This window comes from Salvelinus namaycush, chromosome 24 (genome assembly GCF_016432855.1).
Source record: "Salvelinus namaycush isolate Seneca chromosome 24, SaNama_1.0, whole genome shotgun sequence".
Taxonomy (NCBI): Eukaryota; Metazoa; Chordata; class Actinopteri; order Salmoniformes; family Salmonidae; genus Salvelinus; species Salvelinus namaycush.
Genome location: NC_052330.1, coordinates 20287605 through 20314575, shown reverse-complemented (window position 1 = coordinate 20314575; position 26971 = coordinate 20287605). Strand labels below are relative to the sequence as shown.

Genomic DNA, 26971 nt, shown 5'->3' with positions numbered 1-26971 from the left:
TGTGACGCATGTACACATGTGTTAAGGCTTGAAGATCACACAGACATTCATGTCCCAGAATGTGAAAGAGATGGTTTGGCACCAAGCACAGGGTTATAGAATCTCTCTGATTTGAAGAAGCACACAGAGATCAAAGTCCCTCTTTTTTAACAAGGAGTTAAGGTTGACTGGTCGAAAGCTACATCCTGAGAGCACCAAAGTCGCTTGGTAGTGCCATATAGAATTCTGCATTCATTCTCAAAGGCGGTTTGAGATGTAGGGTTTTTCATGTTGCCACCAATGGTCCCGAGTCTATTCTACCCAATGGGTAGAATGCTTATTGGAAGTTAATTGCTGTGGAATATCTGGTGCAAAGATGGAGCTTAGAAGAGCTTTGGGTAAAGAGCTCAGACAGGAAGTCAGAGCAGCTCCACAGCATGTCCTCAGCTGGGAGTTGAGTGAGTGATATACTGTAAAGAGCACAGTGAGCCTGGAGATGAATCCGGTTTGAGGATAAATAGATGCAGCGCTTGACATTTCCCCGTAAACATCATTATAAAACTGGTTGTTTGGATCACGAATGCTGGATGGACGAGCAGCGTTATCTCAACTCACACATTATTTCCCATTGCTTCTAGCCAAGCATTTAGTTTGTTATAGTGGGGGTTAATATAAGCCTAGCATTTAATTTAATACAGTGGGGGTTAATATAAGCCTAGCATTTAGTTTAGTGCAGCGGGGGTTAATATAAACCTAGCATTTAGTTTAATACAGCGGGGGTTAATATAAGCCTAGCATTTAGTTTAGTACAGCGGGGGTTAATATAAGCCTAGCATTTAGTTTAGTACAGCGGGAGTTAATATAAGCCTAGCATTTAGTTTAGTACAGCAGGGGTTAATATAAGCCTAGCGTTTAGTTTAGTACAGCGGGGGTTAATATAAGCCTAGCATTTAGTTTGGTACAGCGGGGGTTAATATAAGCCTAGCGTTTAGTTTAGTACAGCGGGGGTTAATATAAGCCTAGCATTTAGTTTAGTACAGCGGGAGTTAATATAAGCCTAGCGTTTAGTACAGCGGGGGTTAATATAAGCCTAGCATTTAGTTTAGTACAGTGGGGGTTAATATAAGCCTAGCATTTAGTTTAGTACAGCAGGGGTTAATATAAGCCTAGCGTTTAGTTTAGTACAGCAGGGGTTAATATAAGCCTAGCATTTAGTTTAGTACAGCAGGGGTTAATATAAGCCTAGCGTTTAGTTTAGTACAGCAGGGGTTAATATAAGCCTAGCATTTAGTTTAGTACAGCAGGGGTTAATATAAGCCTAGCATTTAGTTTAATACAGCGGGGGTCAATATAAGCCTAGCGTTTATTTTAATACAGCGGGGGTTAATATAAGCCTAGCTTTTAGTTTAGTACAGCGGGGGTTAATATAAGCCTAGCATTTAGTTTAGTACAGCGGGGGTTAATATAAGACTAGATTTTGGTTTAGTACAGCGGGGGTTAATATAAGCCTAGTATTTAGTTTAGTACAGCGGGGGTTAATATAAGCCTAGCATTTAGTTTAGTACAGCGGGGGTTAATATAAGACTAGCATTTAGTTTAGTACAGCGGGGGTTAATATAAGCCTAGCTTTTAGTTTAGTACAGCGGGGATTTAATATAAGCCTAGCATTTAGTTTAGTACAGCGGGGGTTAATATAAGCTTAGCATTTAGTTTAGTACAGCGGGGGTTAATATAAGCCTAGCATTTAGTTTAATACAGCGGGGGTTAATATAAGCCTAGCATTTAGTTTAGTACAGCGGGGGTTAATATAAGCCTAGCATTTAGTTTAATACAGCGGGGGTTAATATAAGCCTAGCATTTAGTTTAGTACTGTCTTTAGACATCAATAAGGTACAAGAGGTACAATTGACCCTCCGCTATCGCATCGGGCCGAACGACGCCATTTACCTGTGACTTTATTCATGATACAGCATTGACTCGTGTCTTATTGCTTAATTAAATGACATCTCTGAGTAAACATCATTAAAACGGGACTCTGGGATAGAATACTGCATAAAACCCAGGAAACTCCGCATTTTATGTAACTAATAAGCTACTCTGAAGTGCTGTTTATGAGAGCTTGTGGCCACGCTGTAGCAGAGCAGTAAATTACTACATTCTAATTCATATTAAATTATCAGAAATTCTAATTCCTAATTCTATCAGTGTGAATAGAATGACAGAGGGGACTCTGCTACTCTGCTTCTCCTTGGCTCTAGGATGCCTCGGATACAGGCAGCATAATTACAGCGTTTAGAATCCTCTGCATAATGACCACTTCCCCTGGCATTTCCTGTTTGGCTTGGCTACTTCCTCATCACAAACCAGACCAGATGATTACAGAAGATAAAGGATGCATCGTTTTTCACAGCTCTAGATTATCCCAGCAGGCCAGTGTAGCGATGTGTCGTTTCTGAACATTATTGACATTAACCAACTTTAGCTTTTCTCCCTAAAAAAAACGTTCTCTACCTCCAAGACATTGGGTCGTAAAAATGGCTCTCGGCACCAAGGGGTGATACCATCTGACCTAGCAGGACTACAAAAGTACTGCTCCCCTCTTAGCTCTTAGCCTCTTATCCGTCTGGACTTCTCAAGCTGGACCTCTCAAGCTGGACCTCTCTCAAGGAGGGAGGAGAACCTCCATCTTCAGTAGGCCAACCACAGGGCCTGGACCTTTGCGGCAGGTAGTCTAGTGGTTAGAGCGTTGGGCCAGTAACCGAAAGGTTGTTGGATTGAATCCCCGAGCTGACACGGTAAAATAAATCTGTCCTCCTGCCCCTGAACAAGGCAGTTAACCCATTGTTCCCCGGTAGGCCGTCATTGTAAATAAGAATTTGTTCTTAACTGACTTGCCTAGTTAAATAAAGGTTAAATAAATAAATAAATAAATAATAATTTTAAGGCAAGAACTTGTGAACTGATAAGTTAGGGAAAGTACCTTTTAGGGAACAGTACATGTAATCCAGTACAGAAATTAGGACGACGAGCCCATGCACTAAACTGTCTCAGAAGGAAACTTAGCCATTAGAGAGCTAGTGTAGCATGAACGGTATATTTAAGATGACCTTCTTCAAGGAAAGAGAACACAATTAGAGCAAAGCCTCTGCAACTCAAGCAAGGAGCCAACAGAGAAGAACAACAAGCATAAGGACACCAACTCAGGACCAAAGGAGCAACCTGAAGGAGGAACCACCCAACTCAACCAGAATGGACACACAGCCATCTTCTTCCTTTGTTCTCCTCCATGCCACACACCTGCCTCTGTAGGGCAGATTATTTATTTGCTTTGCCATACAGTATTTCCCATGCTAATACTGTGCAGGAGATTTAATATGACTCACAAATGTACATAAACACATGTATAGTGCATTCGGAAAGTATTCAGACCCCTTGACTTTTCCCCAATTTTTTTTACAGCCTTATTCTAAAATTGATTAAATTGTTTATTCCCCTCATCAATCTACAGACAATACCCCATAATGACATCACAATTCCCCATAATGACAAAGAAAAAACAGGTTTTAGACGTTTTAGCAAATCTATTAAAAATAAAAACTGAAATACACATTTACATAAGTATTCAGACCCTTTACTCAGTACTTTGCTGAAGCTCCTTTACTCAGCCTCGAGTCGTCTTGGGTATGACGCGACAAGCTTGGCACACCTGTTTTTGTGGAGTTTCTCCCATTCTTCTCTGCAGAGCTTCTCAAGCTCTGTCAGGTTGGATGGGGAGTGTCGCTGCACAGCTATTTTCAGGTCCCTCCAGAGATGTTCGACTGGGTTCAAGTCCGGGCTCTGGCTGGGCCACTCAAGGACATTCAGAGACTTCTCCTAAAGCCACTCATGCGTTGTCTTTGCAGTCTGCTTAGGGTCGTTGTCCTGTTGGAAGGTGAACCTTCGCCCCAGTCAGTCATGTGAAATCCATAGATTAGGGCCTAATGAATTTATTTCAATTGACTGATTTCCATATTCGAATTGTAACTCTGTAAAATCATTGAAATTGTTGCATTTATATTCTAGTTAAATATATATATATACATACAGTACCAGTCAAATGTTTGGACACACCTACTCATATACAGTGGGGCAAAAAAGTATTTAGTCAGCCACCAATTGTGCAAGTTCTCCCACTTAAAAAGATGAGAGAGGCCTGTAATTTTCATCATAGGTACACTTCAACTATGACAGACAACATGAGAAAAAAAAATCCAGAAAATCACATTGTAGGATTTTTTATGAATTTATTTGCAAATTATGGTGGAAAATAAGTATTTGGTCACCTACAAACAAGAAAGATTTCTGGCTCTCACAGACCTGTAACTTCTTCTTTAAGAGGCTCCTCTGTCCTCCACTCGTTACCTGTATTAATGGCACCTGTTTGAACTTGTTATCAGTATAAAAGACACCTGTCCACAACCTCAAACAGTCACACTCCAAACTCCACTATGGCCAAGACCAAAGAGCTGTCAAAGGACACCAGAAACAAAATTGTAGACCTGCACCAGGCTGGGAAGACTGAATCTGCAATAGGTGAGCAGCTTGGTTTGAAGAAATCAACTGTGGGAGCAATTATTAGGAAATGGAAGACATACAAGACCACTGATAATCTCCCTCGATCTGGGGCTCCACGCAAGATCTCACCCCGTGGGGTCAAAATGATCACAAGAACGGTGAGCAAAAATCCCAGAACCACACGGGGGGACCTAGTGAATGACCTGCAGAGAGCTGGGACCAAAGTAACAAAGCCTACCATCAGTAACACACTACGCCGCCAGGGACTCAAATCCTGCAGTGCCAGACGTGTCCCCCTGCTTAAGCCAGTACATGTCCAGGCCCGTCTGAAGTTTGCTAGAGAGCATTTGGATGATCCAGAAGAAGATTGGGAGAATGTCAGATGGTCAGATGAAACCAAAATAGAACTTTTTGGTAAAAACTCAACTCGTCGTGTTTGGAGGACAAAGAATGCTGAGTTGCATCCAAGGAACACCATACCTAGTGTGAAGCATGGGGGTGGAAAAATCATGCTTTGGGGCTGTTTTTCTGCAAAGGGACCAGGACGACTGATCCGTGTAAAGGAAAGAATGAATGGGGCCATGTATCGTGAGATTTTGAGTGAAAACCTCCTTCCATCAGCAAGGGCATTGAAGATGAAACGTGGCTGGGTCTTTCAGCATGACAATGATCCCAAACACACCGCCCGGGCAACGAAGGAGTGGCTTCGTAAGAAGCATTTTAAGGTCCTGGAGTGGCCTAGCCAGTCTCCAGATCTCAACCCCATAGAAAATCTTTGGAGGGAGTTGAAAGTCCGTGTTGCCCAGCAACAGCCCCAAAACATCACTGCTCTAGAGGAGATCTGCATGGAGGAATGGGCCAAAATACCAGCAACAGTGTGTGAAAACCTTGTGAAGACTTACAGAAAATGTTTGACCTCTGTCATTGCCAACAAAGGGTATATAACAAAGTATTGAGATAAACTTTTGTTATTGAACAAATACTTATTTTCCACCATAATTTGCAAATAAATTCATTAAAAATTCTACAATGTGATTTTCTGGATTTTTCTTTCTCATTTTGTCTGTCATAGTTGAAGTGTACCTATGATGACAATTACAGGCCTCTCTCATCTTTTTAAGTGGGAGAACTTGCACAATTGGTGGCTGACTAAATACTTTTTTGCCCCACTGTATTTTACATTTGAGATTTTTCAAAGTAGCCGCCCTGTGCCTTGATGACAGCTTTGCACACTCTTGGCATTCTCTCAACCAGCGACTTTGAAGAATATAAAATGTAAAACACTTTTTTGGTTACTACATGTTACTATGTGTTATTTCATAGTTATGATGTCTTCACTATTATTCTACAATGTAGAAAATTGTAAAAATAAAGAAAAACCCTTGAATGAGTTGGTGTGTCCAAACTTTTGACTGGTACTGTATATATATATATATATATATATATATATATATATATACAGTTGCAAGAAAAAGTTGGTGAACCCTTTGGAATTACCTGGATTCATGCATTTATTACTCATAAAATGTGGTCTGATCTTCATCTAACCTATTTAGGCAAGGTGCTGGCTAGCGGAGTAGAACACTTGAAAAATGAAAGGAGAGACGCACACTCTAGAAGCTCAGATGCAATCATGTAATAACCAAATAACCAACGTTTCGACAGAAAAGCTGTCTTCTTCAGGGTATAATGACAAACACTGCGGGGTGACTAGTTGATATAGTGTCAAAGGACACAAACAGGTGTCTGTAATCATGGCCGTGTGTGGCCTGATATCGTTGGAACCCCTCGCCAACAGCCAATAAAATTGCAGGGCGTCAAATACAAATCAACAGAAATCTCATAAATCAAATTTCTCAAAAATACAAGTATTAGGCACCATTTTAAAGATAAAATTCTCGTTAATCCAGCCACAGTGTCTGATTTCAAAAATACTTTACAGCGAAACTTCCACAAACGATTATGTTAGGTCACCACCAACTCACAGAAAAACCCAGCCATTTTTCCCGCCAAAGAGAGGAGTCACAAAAAGCCCAAATAGAGATAAAATGAATCACTAACCGTTGATGATCTTCATCAGATGACACTTATAGGACTTCATGTTTCACAATACATGTATGTTTTGTTCGGTAAAGTTCATATTTATATCCAAAAATCTTATTTTACATTGGCGTGTTAGATTCAGTAGTTCCAAAACATGCAGTGATATTGCAGAGAGCCACATGAATTCACAGAAATACTCATAATAAATGTTGATGAAAATACAGCTATTATACATGAAACTTTAGATACACTTCTCCTTAATGCAACCGCTGTGTCAGATTTCAAAAAAACTTTACGGAAAAAGCACAATCTGAGAACGGCGCTCAGAGCCCAAACCAGCCAGAGAAATATCCACCATGTTGGTTAGTCAACATTATTCATAAATAGTATTATAAATATTCACTTACCTTTGATGGTCTTCATCAGAATGCACTCCCAGGAATCGCAGTTCCACAATAAATGCTTGTTTTGTTCGATAATGTCCATCATTTATGTCCATTTATGTCCAATAGCTTCTTTTGTTAGGGCGTTTGGTAAACAATCCAAAAGCGCGATCTGGTCCATTCGGACGAAACGTTCAAAAAGGTATATTACAGGTCGAAGAAACTTGTCAAACTAAGTATAGAATCAATCTTTAGGATGTTTTTATCATAAAAGTTCAATAATGTTCCAACCGGAGAATTCCAAATGCACTGGAACGAGAGCAACCTCTCAAGTGAAAGCGCATGACTGAGAACGAGGCTGTAGGCAGACCCCTTAGTCAAACAGCTCCCATCCGGCCCCTCTTCACATGAGCAGCCTGAAACAACGTTCTAAAAACGGTTGACATCTAGTGGAAGCCTTAGGAAGTGCAACATAACCCATATCCCACTGTGAATTCGATAGGGGTGAGTTCAAAAACTACAAACCTCAGATTTCCCACTTCCTGTTTGGATTGTTTCTCAGGTTTTTCCCTGCCATATGAGTTCTGTTATACTCACAGACATCCTTCAAACAGTTTTTGAAACTTCAGAGTGTTTTCTATCCAATACTAATAATAATATGCATATATTAGCATCTGGGACTGAGTAGGAGGCAGTTCACTCTGGGCACGCTATTCATCCAAAAGTGAAAATGCTGCCCCCTATCCCAAACAAGTTCATTGAAACACCTGACTCCAAATAGCTTTTGGAGAAGTCGTTAACGCAGAGGTTCACTTACTTTTTCTAGCCTGCACTGTGAATGATTACTCAATGTCTTCAATAAAAATGTGAAAAGTACTTGTGTTTGTGTGTTATTAGTTTAGTCAGATTGTGTTTGTCTATTATTGTGACTTAGATGAAGATCAGACCACATTTTATGAGTAATCAATGCAGAAATCCAGGTGATTCCAAAAGGTCCAAACTTTTTCGTGCAACTGTATGAATATATATATACAGTATATAAAAATGGGATGCAATGCAAATGTAAATGCCCCAAAACCCAACATCCAGGGCAGTCATCCCAAAAATTGGAACCAAGGGTGTAGGCGGTGAGCCTCAGTTCATGGAAAGCTAGGCAAAACACTGAGCTATCCTTGGGGAAGTGACGCTTCATCAACTCCCAGACAGAGTCACAGAGACATGCAAGTCACAGCATCTTTCTCCTGAGGAGGACTACATCTCTGTCACGCAGGACATGTTCATGAATAATCATGAGCAGTCGATGAATGATTACATTTTAAAATATAAAGGATAGAAGTAGGGAAATATCTGCGACTCAGAGACACTTTTCCCGCCTCTCCGTGACAGTCCCTCTGCCAGACTAATCTCCAACCAGAGTGCCTGCATTCTCCACTTGATATATTCCTCCTCCCCTCAAAACTTGATCATTTTTTCTCTCCTCTTCTACTCTGCATTTGAAAAACATTTCAACACTTTGAATTGTAGCAACTTAATGAAAGTAATTCGATGAGTTAATGCGGATGCAAACACAACAAAGACATCCTGACGGGCACACACATTTTTACATGTTAGTCATTCAGCAGACGCTCTTATCCAGAGCGACTTACAGTAGTGAGTGCATACATTTACATACTGGTCCCCCGTGGGAATCGAACCCACAACCCTGGCATTGCAAGTGCCATGCTCTACCAACTGAGCCACAACTGAACCACCCACCCCCACAGACACCCACCCCCACTACAGAGTGTGATGGGAAGTTTCAAGCTAGCTCTTATGTTGGCAGAAAAGAGCGTCAGTCCAATATTTCACCCTGACAGCGTTCTGAAAATCTGAGCCCGCTGAAATGCCAGAGGTCAGCTGGAGGTCAACTGGGGTGACAGAGCGGCCGGTGGCGAGGCTTCCGTGTTTAGCCGTTTGATTCACCAGTGTGTCGCTGTTCCCATAGAAGGGAGCACAAAGGGCCTTTGTGCGGTCGGGTGGACGAGAAATAGCATGAGCTAGAGAGAGAGGCGGGGGGCCCCGAGCCTAATGAATGTGTCAAAGCCTGATGTTGGAGTCACAGTAATGTCACTGCACTGTAAGTGACCTTCGATTAGCCCTGTGAAGGCCAAGGCAAAGTTTTGAATTCCCTCAGAGGGGTCAGGGAGGGCAGTCAAAGAGATTTGAGAGATTTTTAATCCCAACAGTGGCAATAGCTTAGTATTGTAGCTCCCGGCGGTGGCGTCCATTTAAATGAGATGAAAGCCTCACAGTGTTGGAGACGGAGGGAGGCTTTCAATAGGCTGATTTCCCTTTCTCTCTTCCCTTCTTAAAGGGTCACTCAGAATGAATGTGGTGGAGTTGCTGTGCTATGTAATACAGAGGCAAGGAAGGGACATATGGCGCGCGTGTGTAGGGAGGGCCCGGGGTTCAACGGTCAGCCACTCGAGGAGGGCCAACACCTGTGATCAGAGACAGCTGTTGTTGATTCCAGAGTTCTAAACCTGTCCTCATCTCTCCTCCCAGCTTCTCTCGCCCTTTCATCTCTGATCCCCTCCAGTGCAAAGCTCCTGGGGTAAACAAACGTCAGCTGTTTACAGGGATGTCCCCCTCTCTTTCCCACTCTCTCTCATCTCTCTCACAACCTGTCTTTGTACCTCTACCTTCTTATCACCCCTTCAACCTACCCCCATCTCTCACCCACTCTCCTTTCATATGAATCACTATTTTTTCTAATCCCTCTCCCTGTTTCTTTCTCTCAGTTACCCCTGTCTCCCTCCCTTTAACTCTCTCGGTCTCTCTCTCTCTTAGCATGTGTCCAAGGTGCATTGAGACACTTTGAAAGCCATATTGAGTAGCTATCAGCACAAACCTATCTCTCCCCATCTGCCTTTTAAATGGACACATTGTCTGCTGTGCTGCTTGACTGTGAATGTATTACAATGGGCAATGTGATCTTAAGCAGCACTATCTCTGCTATGGTACTACCATAATGGAGTCCATGAATACCTAGGCATTATCACAGGTATTGTGCCGGTTGAAAAGTCCCCCAGCTAAATGAATGAGCAACAGTAGACATGACACCGAAAATCACCTCAAATTCAATATTACAACAGTGGAAACTTCCAAGAATTCAACTGGAAAGACCGAGTATGAATAAAATCACGCACTCATACACACTCACAAGTAAAACCAACCGCACATGCGTACATAAAAAGACACACACAGCCCTTTCAACCATTGTAATGCAAATAGTTACCATAAAATAAGCATAAAGAAAGTGATTCATCTAGCATACATAATCAGCATGTTACCAGTCAGTACAGTAGAACTCACTTGATGTAGTATGGAACCTTATTCTGAGACACGGCTCTCTGCCACGGGAGCTGCACAGAGGCTGTGGAGAAAAATAATAAGAAAAAATATACCATTAAAAACACAGCGTTATTTGCAGCGCAATAATCTGTTTAGTCTCCCGAGTCGACTGCTTCCGCAAATATCCACTAATAGTTCCATGTAATGGCCTTTTCTCCAAATAACATTCCCACTGTGCATGAAATGTAAAAAGTAATGTGCATAACTATTGGACAGTTGGAGCGAGTTAAGACGGCTATATCTGTGAGAAGGGTCTGCGTCCTCTTAATAATAGCTGTTTAATATATTCTAATGGCATGTTATTCTTAGACTTCACAGGCAAAGGGGAGAACAAACGGAGAGAAGGAAAGCAGATGAGTTAGCTGATCTTCAAAGCCCAAACACAACCAACAGACTGACAGGACAATAAAAGCTGTCGAATGTGATGACATAAGACTTTACGAGCTGTCGTAAGCCATTCACAGAGAGGAACATGAGCTGTCATAAGCCATTCACAGAGAGGCGCTCAGAAGTTGATGGAAGCCTGTATGGGGAAAAAATTAATGGAGGGAGGGATAGATGGAGGGATGGGTGGGTGGAGGGATAGATGGAGGGATAGATGGAGGGATAATTGGAGGGATGTAGGGATACAGTGCCTTGCAAAAGTATTCATCCCCCTTGGCATTTTTCCTATTTTGCTGCATTACAACCTGTAATTTAAATGGATTTTTATTTGGATTTCATGTAATGGACATACACAAAATAGTCCAAAATAGACAAAAAAATTTAAAAGGAAAAGTGGTGTGTGCATATTTATTCACCCCCTTTGCTATGAAGCCCCTAAATAAGATCTGGTGCAACCAATTCCCTTCAGAAGTCACATAAATAGTTAAATAAAGTCCACCTGTGTGCAATCTAAGTGTCACATGATAGTGTCACATGATCTCAGTATATATAATCACCTGTTCTGAAAGGCCCCAGAGTCTGCAACACCACAAAGCAAGGGGCACCACCAAGCAAGAGGCACCATGAAGACCAAGGAGCTCTCCAAACAGGTCAGGGACAAAGTTGTGAAGAAGTACAGATAAGGGTTGGGTTATAAAAAAATATCCAAAACTTTGAACATCCCACAGAGCACCATTAAATCCATTATAAAAAAATGGAAATAATATGTCACCACAACAAACCTGCCAAGAGAGGGCCACCCACCAAAACTCACGAACCAGGCAAGGAGGGCTTTAATCAGAGAGGCAACAAAGAGACTAAAGATAACCCTGAAGGAGCTGCAAAGCTCCACAGCGGAGATTGGAGTATCTGTCCATAGGACCACTTTAAGCCGTACACTCCACAGAGCTGGGCTTTACAGAAGAGTGGCCATAAAAAAGCCATTGCTTAAAGAAAAAAAGTAAGCAAACACGTTTGGTGTTCGCCAAAAGGCATGTGGGAGACTCCCAAAACATATGTAAAAAGGTACACTGGTCAGATGAGACTAAAATTGAGCTTTTTGGCCATCAAGGAAAACGCTATGTCTGGCGTAAACCCAACACCTCCCATCACCCCGAGAACACCATCACCACAGTGAAGCATGGTGGTGGCAGCATCATGCTGTGGGCTGTTTTTCATCGGCAGGGACTGGGAAACTGGTCAGGATTGAAAGAATGATGGATGGCGCTAAATACGGGGAAATTCTTGAGGGAAACCTGTTTCAGTCTTCCAGAGATTTGAGACTGGAATGGAGGTTCACCTTCCAGCAGGACAATGATCCTAAGCATACTGCTAAAGCAACACTCGAGTGGTTTAAGGGGAAACATTTAAATGTCTTGGAATGGCCTAGTCAAAGCCCAGACCTCAATCCAATTGAGAATCTGTGGTATGACTTAAAGATTGCTGTACACCAGCGGAACCCATCCAACTTGAAGGAGCTGGAGCAGTTTCGCCTTTAAGAATGGGCAAAAATCCCAGTGGCTAGATGTGCCAAGCTTATAGAGACATACACCAAGAGACTGTAATTGCTACAAAAGGTGGCTCTACAAAGTATTGACTTTGGGGGGGTGAATAGTTATGCACGCTCAATTTTATTTTATTTTTGTCTTATTTCTTGTTTGTTTCACAACAAAACATATTTTGTATCTTCAAAGTGGTAGGCATGTTGTGTAAATCAAATGATACAAACCCCCAAAAAATCTATTTTAATTCCAGGTTGTAAAACAACAAAATAGGAAAAATGCCAAGGGGGGTGAATACTTTCGCAAGCCACTGTAGATGGAGGGTGAATGCTCATGGATGGATGGATGGATGGATGGACGGAAGGATGGGCGGACAGACGGACACTGTCTTGATCCCTTAGGGGAAACCTAGTTATTAAAATACTATGAGAAGGAATGGTAGATTATATCTAATGTATGAGAGATGAAAGGAGCGCCAGAATGGCATCTTGTCAGAATGGCATCTTGTCAGAATGGCATCTTGTCTGGTACAGTAACTCAGCTGTCAGCACCACTCAAGTCTATGGACACGAAGCGGCTCAGTTTCCTCCCCATCCCATCCTGTTATCATACAGCGGACATTTTGGATCCATGTCAAAGCCAAATGGGGTAGATAAAAGAGGGGTTGGATATGAGATGGAGAGAGGAAGGGGACATAGTCATGAAAAACAACATTCCTGTGGTGTATAACTTTTTGTAAATGGGGATGGAAGGAGGGAGAGGTAGAGTCTGGCTTTCTGTCTGTTCCTAATGTTCTCTCGCTCTGCCCTCTATCCCACCTCGTCTCTTCTTTCCCTCCCTCCCTCTCTCTCTCCCTCTCTCCCTCCCTCCCTCCTTCATTCTCTTCCTGGTTAATGACCACTCTGGTCTGAGAGGAGAATAACTAGAGGAAGTCAGAGGAGAGTTGTAATTAAGCCTTGAATTATTCAAGAGTAAAGAACCTCGTGGCCTGCAAACGGCCTGCTTGACTCTGTGTGTGTCTGTCTGTGTGAGTGTGTATAGGAGGCAGTGGATGATGGCTGACTTCAAAACAACCCTGACAAAAAAAACAGCAAAACGTACAGAAATTCCTCCCCCATCGTGGATAGGCTAACGCCAAGACATTCGTAGGCTACTTACTGGAGAGGAAGTGCTGGGAGGACGGGCCAAAGTCTCTGTGGGCTTCCTGAAGGAGTTTCAGTCTCTCCTCAACGGCCACCTGCACACCAGAAAGAGGAGAGAGAGCGTTACACACACATCTGCACCCCGCCAGCGCTATATCGACCAGCCCAGCTGTGTGTGTGTATTGCTGAGTGTCCTCACTGTGAGCAGTGACTCCCTACAGCGAGTGTGTCCTCACTGTGAGCAGCCATCCTCCCTACAGCGAGGAAATAAGGCTGTCTCTACACAGGGAACCAGGAGACTTGGCTTCCACAGTTTCATCATACCCCAGTGAATCTCTATGGGGCGACTGGGGTCTGAGTCCTGCTGTGCTGTGTGCCCTTCTATTTGATCAGATCAAAGTGGCTTCCTATATCAGTGGTCATCATCGACTCCTGCATGGTAATGCCAGGGGTGGGGGGTATGGAGAAGGATCTCTCTCTTGCTGTCTCTTTATTTGTCTCTTGTCTCTCTCTCAAAAAACACACACACGGTCAAGCCCACTCATACATGCAGTACAAACCCCGATTGATTCAAGCACTACAGTGACAACTGAGCCTGAGGGGTGTAAGAGTAGGGCTCTGATCCCAGCCATCAGTAAGCTGGACCAGGACACAGATCATACAATGCTAAAGCACTGGGACCTTGAGCAAGGACAACAACACCATAGAGATGGGTTGGACTGACATATCTTAGGGAAATTTAGATCACACAAGAGGAGACGGACGCACACACACACAAAACATGCCCAGCCCCAAAAACACAAAGCGTGTCCCAAATCAGATTACACAAGTGATCAAAAGAGGGGTGGGGTGAATTTGATCTACAGTGACAGAAGGAAACAGTACCAATACAGAAATAAGGCCCCTGTAGAGGCAGACAAGTGGAGGGCCACCTCTCCCCTTCCCTCACTGTGTGTCTGTGCTGCAGCGTGCTGACAGACAGAGAGAGAGGAGGGAAGGAATAATGAGAGAAAGCGAAAGAACAAGAACAAACAGGTGAAAAGAGAGGGACAGAAATACATGATTACAAGACAGTAGGAGAGCTAGTATGACATTGAAGGACAATAAACATGAGTGTACAGACAAGCAGAGGGGAGAATAAGATGGCTCCTAAAAGGAGGGACATGTTAGTTGTGACACCTACACCCAAGTATGACAACTCCTAAAAGGGAGGAGGGTTGTAGCTGTGACACCTCTTCTCATGGCACATAAAAGTGAGATTGTTTTAGGCGTGACACCCATTGCCCACCTGTAAAAGGGGGAAGGTTTTAGGCGTGACACACATTGCCCACCTGTAAAATGGGGAAGGTTTAGGTGTGACATCCATTGCTCACCTGTAAAATGTAAAAGGTTTTAGGCATGACATCCATTGCCCACCTGTAAAATGTAGAAGGTTTTAGGCGTGACACGCATTGCCCACCTATAAAGGGGGGAAGGTTTTAGGCGTGACACACATTGCCCACCTGTAAAATGTAGAAGGTTTTAGGCATGACATCCATTACCCACCTGTAAAATGTAGAAGGTTTTAGGCGTGACACGCATTGCCCACCTGTAAAGGGGGGAAGGTTTTAGGCGTGACACCCACTGCCCACTTGTAAAGGGGGGAAGGTTTTAGGCGTGACACCCACTGCCCACCTGTAAAGGGGGGAAGGTTTTAGGCGTGACACCCATTTCCCACCTGTAGTAGTTTCCAGCGCATGTTGAGGTTGTCCAGTTGTCTGGAGGAGATGGAGGACAGCTGGACATCCAGAGGAGCCAGCTCACCAGACAGCTCGTTCACCTCACACACGTCCTGCCTCAGAGGGGACATCTCCTCCTTGAAGACCTGGGACACACACACAAACAAAATACTCAGATCAGTGTTTTGCTGTGGACAGATGTACATTACATTATCAGTACAGCGTTTAGTCTTGATTGTGACAATGTCCTGATACTGTACATATTACAGTGCTGGGGTAATACCTGAGCCAATAGTGATTAGATGGTGACAGGTTATTCATTTTTGTCCATTGATGTACTGTATGTACAGGTCAATTACTACCTGCTAGTACCTACCTGCAAGGCCTTGTTGGCCCTAAATGTGTGGTAGTGAACGTAAAAACACCTTCCCTCTCTCTCCCCCCATTAATAGACTAGTAACTCCCCAGTCCCCCCCCCCCCCTCTCACCGTGGTCTTCGCTATGTGGTCCTGCAGTGAGTCTATGAGCAGGTCTCCTACAGGCTGCCAGCCAGCCTTGGTCTCCTCTGCCCTGGCTAGCCGCATGTCCAGCTGGTCCATGTTGCTCTGGAGCTCCTGTAGCCTCTCTAAGGCCCTCTCTACCTGGCTCTGCCATCCACCCACGTGGCCCTGCAGACGCTCCCAACGCTCCTGCACCTCCGCTGTCTGCTTCCTGATGGCCCTGGCCACACCCCGCGCCTTCTCCTCTGGAGTCAGGTCTGGGAGAGGAGGAGAGAAAGGGGGAGTGAGGGAGAGGACAAAGACTGGAACATCTTAAAAGGGGAGAGTTGGTTGTAGAATAAATGCAAACATTTCAACTTGAAGCGAGACATTTACTCTGAAGAGAAAAGAGCACGACAAAATGTTTATCTTTTCTGCAGACCTGAAATCAGCGTCTCTCAGACACCCTGATCTGAAGCGTTCAGGCACACACAGGCACACATTTTCTATTTTTTTTATTTTACATTTAAGACATTTAAGACCTAAGGCTCTTTTACAAATGCACCTTGTATACAACATAATTATACACATTATACCCAAACTATATACAGCGGGTCTTTCTGTCTGTTTGTCAGTCTGCCAGACATAGATAGCCACACACCCCAGACAGGACCGGCGTGGGAGCTGTCTGCTTTAATAATGAGAAGTTTGAAATGCAAACAAAAGCCAGGGAAACTCTGGGAGCATTTAATTGGGTCTGAGAAGGTCTTCTCAGCCACTGGGTTCAGACATGACTAGAGGAGACAGCAGTGTCCCTGTTATCACTGGTCTCAGATCAGTTTTACTCTGTGAAGCCCCTTGTCCCTCCTGTGAAAGTATCCGAGCTATCACAGGTTTTAGATCAGCTATACCCTCTACAGCCACACACACACTTCTGTGACAGCATCTGAGGTCATCTTAGTGTTGGTTTCAGATAAGTTTCACCTTCTGATTTTATATACACCAGAATGAAACCATCCTGCCCATCACAGCTCTCAGAGCAGCTCTTAAACACTGATTCGACAAGAGGCCTTCAATAACTACATCAAAGAAGACGGAAGTGCCAGATCTCTGCCTGCTCTCAACTCTGTTCACACCCTCCCAGACCGTCTCATGGGGTCCTACATTACTGAACATCCAGACTCTGATAAAGAAGAAATGTGCAGATGTACAGTAGCAACGACTTCACTGTTTCAGCCGCTTGGGCCGATCAGCCTTTAGAGACAGAATTACTAATAAAATATGGTGCATATTTAGTGTTTGGGTGTTTTCTAAGCCTCATATCACACACCACAAAATCATCAAGTGGACTGGGGAACTTCAGAGCTGCTTTTCAAGGACGTGTGTGTGTGAATGTGTGTGAATGTGTATTTGTGTGTTCAGGCTAGGCAGTGACAGGACACTCACCTGTTTTGGGCTGTAGGTTCTTGCGTGGTTCTCCCGGCCCCTCGATGGGCTGGTCAGCCAGGTACATGCGTGCCTGATCCAGCGTACTGACCACAACATGCTCACGGTCCTTCAGCTCTGACCGCAAGGCCTGGTGAGAAACACAAACAGGAACTGGTCAATACATTGTATCTTTTGAACCTGAATGTCTTACTCAAAATGTCTTACTCCTAACTTGAGATCCACAACTCATAAATGAGTTATTTTATAACTGAAAGAAAACTTTGGATTCTGCCCGATTTGATCAAACAGCGTCGTAGACCACATTAGTGAACTCAAGAAATAAATATGCAATTTTTATCAAAATGATAGAGACAGTCATTACAGTACCTATCTCTAAATGTTCAAGTGGCTCAGTCGGAGTATAAGTGCTTGTATTGGAATCAGAGTTGTCATCTCCCAGTACCATCAATGCTGGGAACTGTATGTGAACTCTGTTTCCCTCGGTTCAGATTGCTTTGATAGCCTATCCCCCACTGACCTACCATCTCCATATCAAATAAGTCAAACACTTACATTTCACTTTAATCAACTCCACCTTTCATCCTAAAATCAGACGTTTTACATTCAAAGGAACCAGGGTCTAGACGCACACATAATCACACACACATAATCACACACACACAATCACACACACACAATCACACACACACACAATCACACACACACACAATCACACACACACACACACACACACACACACACACACACACACACACACACACACACACACACACACACACACACACACACACACACACACACACACACACACACACACACACACACACACACACACACACACACACACACACACACACACAATCAGCACTGTAAACAAAAATCTCATTCAGGTGATGGCAGCAATTTAGAACGTGCTCCCTGTCTGGCCTTCTCTCATTGAAAGGGAGAATGAGAGATTGAAAGAGGTAGGGAGAGGTAGAGAGAGAGGTAGGAAGAGAGGTAGGGAGAGAGTTAGGGAGAGGTAGAGAGAGAGGTAGAGAGAGAGGTAGGAAGAGAGGTAGGAAGAGAGTTAGGGAGAGAGTTAGGGAGAGAGTTAGGGAGAGAGGTAGGGAGAGAGGTAGGGAGAGAGGTAGGGAGAGAGGTAGGGAGAGAGGTAGGGAGAGAGGTAGGGAGAGAGGTAGGGAGAGAGGTAGGGAGAGAGTTAGGGAGAGAGTTAGGGAGAGAGTTAGGGAGAGAGTTAGGGAGAGAGTTAGGGAGAGAGTTAGGGAGAGAGGTAGGGAGAGAGGTAGGGAGAGTTAAGGAGAGAGTTAAGGAGAGTTAAGGAGAGAGGTAGGGAGAGAGGTAGGGAGAGAGTTAGGGAGAGAGTTAGGGAGAGAGTTAGGGAGAGAGTTAGGGAGAGAGTTAGGGAGAGAGGTAGGGAGAGAGGTAGGGAGAGAGGTAGGGAGAGAGGTAGGGAGAGAGGTAGGGAGAGAGGTAGGGAGAGAGGTAGGGAGAGAGGTAGGGAGAGAGGTAGGGAGAGAGGTAGGGAGAGAGGTAGGGAGAGAGTTAGGGAGAGAGTTAGGGAGAGAGTTAGGGAGAGAGGTAGGGAGAGAGGTAGGGAGAGAGGTAGGGAGAGAGTTAGGGAGAGTTAGGAAGAGAGTTAGGGAGAGAGTTAGGGAGAGAGTTAGGGAGAGAGTTAGGGAGAGAGTTAGGGAGAGAGGTAGGGAGAGAGGTAGGGAGAGAGGTAGGGAGAGAGGTAGGGAGAGAGGTAGGGAGAGAGCAGGAGTGAGAAAAGAAAACAGAGCAGCGATCGAAGGCAGGAACGGCAGGTCAAATGAGACATTTCCCGGAGGTCAAAGTGAAATGAACTGAGGCGTTCACCCAGAGCTGTTCACAACACAGACCTGCAGTCTTCATCAAAACACTCACTAATGCCATATCACACACACTCACTTCCTCTTCCTCCCTCTCACACACACACTCTGACTTGCTCTCTCCCTGCATTCTATTTCACTAACACAACCTCACTCTCTCTACTATCCTCTTTCTTTCTGCCCCACATCCTCCCTCTCTCTCACACACGCACAATGACTCACAACAGGCCGGTTAGTCCAGTGGTGACTAGGGGTGAGTTTCTAAATGACCTCACTAACATTATTGCCAAAACATCCACTATGGGAGAGGAAGAGGATGAAAGCAGGACTACATGTACCAGGGTAATTATTCTTGTTTTAATATATCCAGGACCCCAGGGGGACTCTGATGCCTATCGGACTGTGTGATTGCTTTGTGTGAGGACGATCTTCGAGGGAAACGCTATGAGGAACATCATTAGATTGGGAGCCTTGCTTACAAAAAGGCTTGTGGTTATATCAGACAGGATGAGATGAGGAATACGAGGTAGCAGAATTTGCGAGGGTTCCATTTGTTACGCAACACCGGCCCAAGTTTATTGAAGACTATATGACAGCATGTTGGGTTGAGTGGACTTTTGGACAGACATAAGGAAATACTTGCAGAAAAGAAATGTTGACAGTTGATTAGATTTTAGGAAACTTCAAGTCATAAATCACATTTGAGAATATATATCATATTATTTTTCTTCAAAATTAAACACTTTTTGAGAGCTAGAAAGAGCGACTGTTACTTTTCTTATTCATCATAGTTTGGAGTCAAGACATGAAGGGAGAACAAGGCCATTGAAAGGCAGAGGCGATGCACGTGCCTTTAGATCAAAAGAAAAGGGGCAATGGACGGGTATTGGCAGAAGGTTAAAAAATAACAGCGTCTTCTAGCATCTTCCAGTCGCCACGACGTCTCGTCCTTGTCCGTAAACGACTCAAAAAGGAGAGTAAGCCAAGGCAGAGGCGTGTCACCATGGCAATGCTCGGCGTCACTCATGCCATGGTCACCCCTTCCAGCCAGTAACCCTCTGTCCCCTCGGGAACCCAAAAAAGTCTGACAGACAGCGCCAATAAAGAACAACTCAATCTTCCGGAGTAACTTCAGTTCAGAAAGTCACCGTAACACTTAAGGACCCTGAGGAAAAACACTCAGAGTAGAAATGAAACAAGCTGATGCATCCCCTTTCAAGAGGAAATAAAACAACGTTTCTCAGTTGCCAGGATGAGATAAGAGATTACGATCTATCTGAGGAGGAGAAGAGAGGAACATCAAATCATTTATTTATACAGAACATTTCAGACATGGAATGTAACTCCAACTCCAAATGTGCTTCACAGGAAAAATCTATGAAAAACTATGAAAATAAAAATATTGAAATATTCACTACACAACAAACATACTGTAAGAGGATAAAAAAAAACTCAAGAATAACAATAAAAACTGAAAAGCATCCTAAGGAAAAGCAAAGCAAAAAATGTGTATTTTAAGATTTATTTTAAATATGTCCACAGTTTCTGCCTCCTTCAGGTTCGCTGGCAGGCTATTCCACAGGCTGGGGGCATAATAACTAAAGGCTGCCTCTCCATGCCTCTTGGTCCTAGGCTTAGGGATAGTTGAAAGGCCAGTGGCAGAGGACCTGAGGGACCTACTGGGTACATAACTTAAAAGCATGTCTGACATGTATTGTGGTGCACAATCGTAGATTAATTTATAAACCAATAGAAGAATCTTAAAATGTATTCTAAAACTCACAGACAGCCAGTGCAGACTTTCACACCGGTGTAATGTGTGTTCTCCATCTGGTCTTGGTCAGTACCAGTGCTGCAGCATTCTGTATGTTTTGCAGTTGACCAATGGCTTTCTTGGTTAGACCAGACAGGAGAGCATTACAGTAGTCAAGCCTGCTTATAATAAAAGCATGGATGAGTCTCTCTGTATCAGCCTGAGAGAGAAATAGCCGCATCTTGACAATGTTTCTCAGGTGGTAAAAAGCTATTTTGGTCACATTCCTAATGTGTGATTTGAAATTGAGTTCAGAATCTAAAATAACACCTAGGTTTTTTTCCTGGTGTTTTATCTTTATTGCCTGTGAATTAAAATGTGTGGATCGATTCTCTCTCTATGCTTTGGCTCCAACAATAAGTACCTCGGTCATGTCTTGATTTAGCTGGAGGAAGTTGAGGGCCATCCAAGTATTTAAATCACTAATACAGTCTAATAATTTATCAGGGAGCTAAAATCCTCTGGCGACACAGAAATGTAAAAGTTGTGTATCGTCTGCGTAGCAGCGAAAATCAATGCTGTGCTTTCTGATAACGCTGCCAGGGGGTAACATATATAAACTGAAAAGTGCCGGACCCAAAACAGAACCTTGTGGACAAGATTCATGAAACAAGATACATGAAACAAGATGCATGAAAGTCAGAGGTTGACACAGTCTTCCCTTTACCTTCCTCCTCTCTGATACAGTAGTTACAGTATGACAGTGACCCAGAAGAGTGAAAATGTTCCACTTCAACTAACAGAAGAATAAGTGGTGCTACAGTTTGTGACACAAAGCCTTCCAGTATGACATTTTTTACACATCAATGCACTACAAACCTGGAGTGTATATTGTAGCTGTGACTTTGGCTGTGTGTGTGTGTGCGCGCGTGTGTGTCGAGCAGCAGAGCAGACAGTCTTATTGGCCCCTGCCCTGTGCTGATGAGGAGATATGAGAGGAAGATAACATCACAACACAGCAGAGAGGAGAGAAGGCTATTTCCAGTCTCTCCTCCCTTTCTCTTTTACTGTCACTCTCTAATTCTCTGCCTCTACCCCTCTTTCATCTCTCTTTTTTATATCAATCCCCCTTTTCTCTCCCCTCTCTCTCCCATCCCAACTCCCCTGTCTCCTTCCCTCTGTCCCTCTCTCTCCCATCCCAACTCCCCTGTCTCCTTCCCTCTGTCCCTCTCTCTCCCATCCCAACTCCCCTGTCTCCTTCCCTCTGTCCCTCTCTCTCCCATCCCAACTCCCCTGTCTCCTTCCCTCTGTCCCTCTCTCTCCCATCCCAACTCCCGTGTCTCATTCCCTCTGTCCTTCCATCTCCCATCCCAGCTCCCCTGTCTCCTTCCCTCTGTCCCTCCCTCTCTCTCTCTCCCATCCCAACTCTCCTGTCTCCTTCCCTCTGTCCCTCTCTCTCCCATACCAACTCCCCTGTCTCCTTCCCTCTGTCCCTCTCTCCCATCCCAACTCCCCTGTCTCATTCCCTCTGTCCTCTCTCTCCCATCCCAACTCCCCTGTCTCATTCCCTCTGTCCTCTCTCTCCCATCACAACTCCCCTGTCTCATTCCCTCTGTCCTCTCTCTCCCATTCCAACTCCACTGTCTCCTTCCCACTGTCCGTTTCTCTACTTAATTCCCACATCCCTTTCTTTTGGTCCAAAAAAATCATTTTTCCTACTGTACTGTCTCCTCAAAGTATTCTAATGTATCTCTTTCTCATCTCACCCTCCCTTTTCCCCTCTCCTTCTGTATGTATTTCTACCTCTCTACCTCCCACTCCTTCTCTCTCCCACCCCCTCTCTGCTACTATAAATGACAGCCTGTTCTCAGACCTCACTAAAGAACCAGCTAAATGCCATTAAACTGCTTGGCTTTGCTCTGCCTTCAGCTCTGCCTCAGCCCCTCCGAGGTTACAAACAATCTGCTTTTGTCGTGCTGCTGAGTCATGTGGTTTTTCTCATGTGGAATGAAAAAGAGAGGAGAGAAAAAAGAGGTCTGTGTTTGATAAGTGCTGTTTTAAACTGCTGCCTTTTGAGCCTCATTTGGTTTACGAGCCCACAAGGGAGCGAGCAGACGGTTCAAGTAGGAGTCAGTGTGACTTGAAGCATTAAAATGCTAACTCTGGAATACATGTGACAGAACTCGATGGGAGTTTTTGCAATGCAGTTTCTCCTCACATTGTTTATGCCGTATTGGAGGTGTTAGGGTCGACATCTGGAAGGCATCTTCATCCAAACTGAGGCTACTTCTCTACCTACTCTGGCCTCAAAGGCAGAAAAATCCCCTACAAAACTGTAAGACATGAAACTTGAGAATTGGCTTCGCTAAGTAAAACAAAATGAAAGCCAACCAACACAGTGAAGGACTTTACAGTTATTCAGCCCAATCCAGATAGATATGAACTCCTGACCACTACAAGGTGCTTTCTAAAGTTAAATAAGGAGAATTAAGGAGAAATAAACAGTCAATGATAAGTAATTATTCACAGAAATTCAAAGTCAGAAAGTCTCCCTCTCTCTCTCTGTTCTTTCTCTCTCGCTCCGTTTCTCTCTCTTTGTTTATTTCTCTCTCCCTCTCTCGCTCTGTTTCTCTCTCTCGCTCTGTTTCTCTCTCTTTGTTTATTTCTCTCTCCCTCTCTCGCTCTGTTTCTCTCTCTCTCGCTCTGTTTCTTTCTCCCTCTCTCGCTCTGTTTCTCTCTCTCTCGCTCTGTTTCTCTCTCTCTCGCTCTGTTTCTCTCTCTCTCGCTCTGAGCGAGATAACGTTGTGGCGACGCAGCAGTCCATTTCATTTTCCTTTACAACCTGCCCATCCAGGTAAATGGTGCTAATCGATCACACAGACAGTGTGATTAAACTAGCTTAGCGTAGCCACTCTGATGATAGTAGCTTTAACTTTGGCTCAGTGCCTGCATTAGCTAGCTTACCATAGGCAGTGTAAATATGTTAGCTTGGCTTAGCCTCTTGACTGACACTAATATTAGCAAAATGAGGACAACACTCTTAAAACCAAGCCCCCACAAACAGTGAGTTGATGAAACCCTTCTAAACGAGTAAATAACAGACAAACACTCCTTCTTCACTAATCACTCCTTCTTTGTCTTATTTTCTTATTTTTCAGCTTCAATTATATATTCCCATAATCCTAAGTACTTTTTAAATACGCAACATATTGTGGTGGATTCTCCCCACACTGAAAAGACAATGACAACTGTTGCACGGAGATAAAAGTAGAGCGAGAGAGTGATAAAAAATGGCTACAAGTGCTCTCTTCTCCTTCTCTCTCTCTCTCCTTGATGAGCTGAATCAGTGGGCCGCTAACACAGGCCTTTTAGTGGATCAGTCAATGTGTGATTAATAAAAACTATTATGGCCATATCAGAAATAAAAACACAAACACAATCCATACACTTACTGGAGGAGAAGTGCACTTTCAGGCAACGCTCCGGAATAACAAAATGTCTTCCTTTCCCCCTTTCATTTGTTTACATGAATCTAACCGTAGGGAAACAAATAGGAGGAGAACTGATGTTGTTGACTTGGTGATATAAGGATAGATACATTCCAATAAAGAGATGAGTTTCCAGCCCTCTACCCCTCTTCACTCCCTACTGAGTCCTGCGCTCTTCATCACAATCTCTCTCCGCCTCCTTCTCACAATCTCTCTCCTTCAAACAGCCAGGCTTAACCCTGACCAGAGGCTGAATCACAACTAGGGAGGGTAATTATGTATAGTAACCACATCGCTAAATACTAAGGAACCACTACCTTTGTTACGTTTACCATATTGTAGTGGTTATAGTTGTGGTTTTGTTTATAATGGAGGGTGTCATTTTGGCTACAGGGGTTGTGGCTATGATCGTATTGACTGTGGTTCATGGTACTGACAGTGCAGAGGTTGTATTCATCATGGTACTGACAGTGCAGAGGTTGTATTCATCATGGTACTGACAGTGCAGAGGTTGTATTCATCATGGTACTGACAGTGCAGAGGTTGTATTCATCATTGTACTGACAGTGCAGAGGTTGTATTCATCATGGTACTGACAGTGCAGAGGTTGTATTCATCATGGTACTGACAGTGCAGAGGTTGTATTCATCATGGTACTGACAGTGCAGAGGTTGTATTCATCATGGTACTGACAGTGCAGAGGTTGTATTCATCATGGTACTGACAGTGCAGAGGTTGTATTCATCATGGTACTGACAGTGCAGAGGTTGTATTCATCATGGTACTGACAGTGCAGAGGTTGTATTCATCATGGTACTGACAGTGCAGAGGTTGTATTCATCATGGTACTGACAATGCAGAGGTTGTATTCATCATGGTACTGACAGTGCAGAGGTTGTATTCATCATTGTACTGACAGTGCAGAGGTTGTATTCATCATGGTACTGACAGTGCAGAGGTTGTATTCATCATGGTACTGACAGTGCATAGGTTGTATTCATCACGGTACTGACAGTGCAGTAATCAAATTGACCATTGTTATGGTACTGACCGTGCAGTGGTTGTGCTGCTGCAGCAGGGTGGGGACATCTCCTCCTATGGGCATCTGTTTGGCCAGGTCCTCATCCTTCAGACAGATCCACCTCCACAGCTCCTCCAGCAGGCTCAGCAGACGACTCCAACGCTCCGCACTCGCCTCCAGGTGAGCCCTGGAAACACATGGTCATAACATTACGGTTACAACCAGGGTTGGGTCATTACATAGTAACATTACGGTTACAACCAGGGCTGGATCATTACATAGTAACATTACGGTTACAACCAGGGTTGGGTCATAACATAGTAACATTACGGTTACAACCAGGATTGGGTCATAACATAGTAACATTACGGTTACAACCAGGGTTGGGTCATTACATAGTAACATTACGGTTACAACCAGGGTTGGGTCATAACATTGTAACATTACGGTTACAACCAGGGCTGGGTCATAACATTGTAACATTACGGTTACAACCAGGGCTGGGTCATAACATAGTAACATTACGGTTACAACCAGGGTTGAGTCATAACATAGTAACATTACGGTTACAACCAGGGTTGGGTCATAACATAGTAACATTACGGTTACAACCAGGGTTGGGTCATAACATAGTAACATTACGGTTACAACCAGGGTTGGGTCATAACATAGTAACATTACGGTTACAACCAGGGTTGGGTCATAACATAGTAACATTACGGTTACAACCAGGGTTGGGTCATAACATAGTAACATTACGGTTACAACCAGGGTTGAGTCATAACATAGTAACATTACGGTTACAACCAGGGTTGGGTCATAACATAGTAACATTACGGTTACAACCAGGGTTGGGTCATAACATAGTAACATTACGGTTACAACCAGGGTTGGGTCATAACATAGTAACATTACGGTTACAACCAGGGTTGGGTCATAACATAGTAACATTACGGTTACAACCAGGGTTGGGTCATAACATAGTAACATTACGGTTACAACCAGGGTTGGGTCATTACATAGTAACATTACGGTTACAACCAGGGTTGGGTCATAACATAGTAACATTACGGTTACAACCAGGGTTGGGTCATAACATAGTAACATTAGTTACAACCAGGGTTGGGTCATAACATAGTAACATTACAGTTACAACCAGGTTTGGGTCATAACATTGTAACATTACGGTTACCACCAGGGTTGGGTCATACCATAGTAACATTACGGTTACAACCAGGGTTGGGTCATTACATAGTAACATTACGGTTACAACCAGGGTTGGGTCATTACATAGTAACATTACAGTTACAACCAGGTTTGGGTCATAACATTGTAAAATTACGGTTACAACCAGGGTTGGGTCATTACATAGTAACATTACGGTTACAACCAGGGTTGGGTCATACCATAGTAACATTACGGTTACAACCAGGGTTGGGTCATAACATAGTAACATTAGTTACAACCAGGGTTGGGTCATTACAAGATGGTTATGCCATGGTTGAAACATGGTTACAAGATGGTTATGCCATGGTTGAAACATGGTTACAAGATGGTCATGCCATGGTTGAAACATGGTTACAAGATGGTTTTAACATGGTTGAAACATGGTTACAAGATGGTTATGACATGGTTGAAACATGGTTACAAGATGGTTATGACATGGTTAAAGCAGTTTCAAACATGACCATGATCAGGTCCATCACCATGTAAGCAGAAGGTTCAAGCAGTTATACATCTCCAGGTGGATACTAGGACAGAATAACATGGTTAGACTGGCGAGGTTGGGGT

At 43.7% G+C, this 26971-nt stretch overlaps 1 protein-coding gene across 1 annotated transcript in view; it reads right to left on the bottom strand.

Moving 5' to 3' along the window:
* Positions 1-26971, bottom strand: part of utrn (utrophin) — a 253373-nt gene that overhangs the window by 70338 nt on the left and 156064 nt on the right. Inside the window, exons 54-59 of the mRNA XM_038962307.1 lie at positions 25211-25367; positions 17063-17192; positions 15626-15894; positions 15137-15283; positions 13436-13514; positions 10314-10374 (exon numbers count right to left, since the gene is read on the bottom strand). Coding sequence (XP_038818235.1) covers positions 10314-10374; positions 13436-13514; positions 15137-15283; positions 15626-15894; positions 17063-17192; positions 25211-25367 — 843 coding nt within the window. The remainder of the gene's footprint in view (positions 1-10313; positions 10375-13435; positions 13515-15136; positions 15284-15625; positions 15895-17062; positions 17193-25210; positions 25368-26971) is intronic.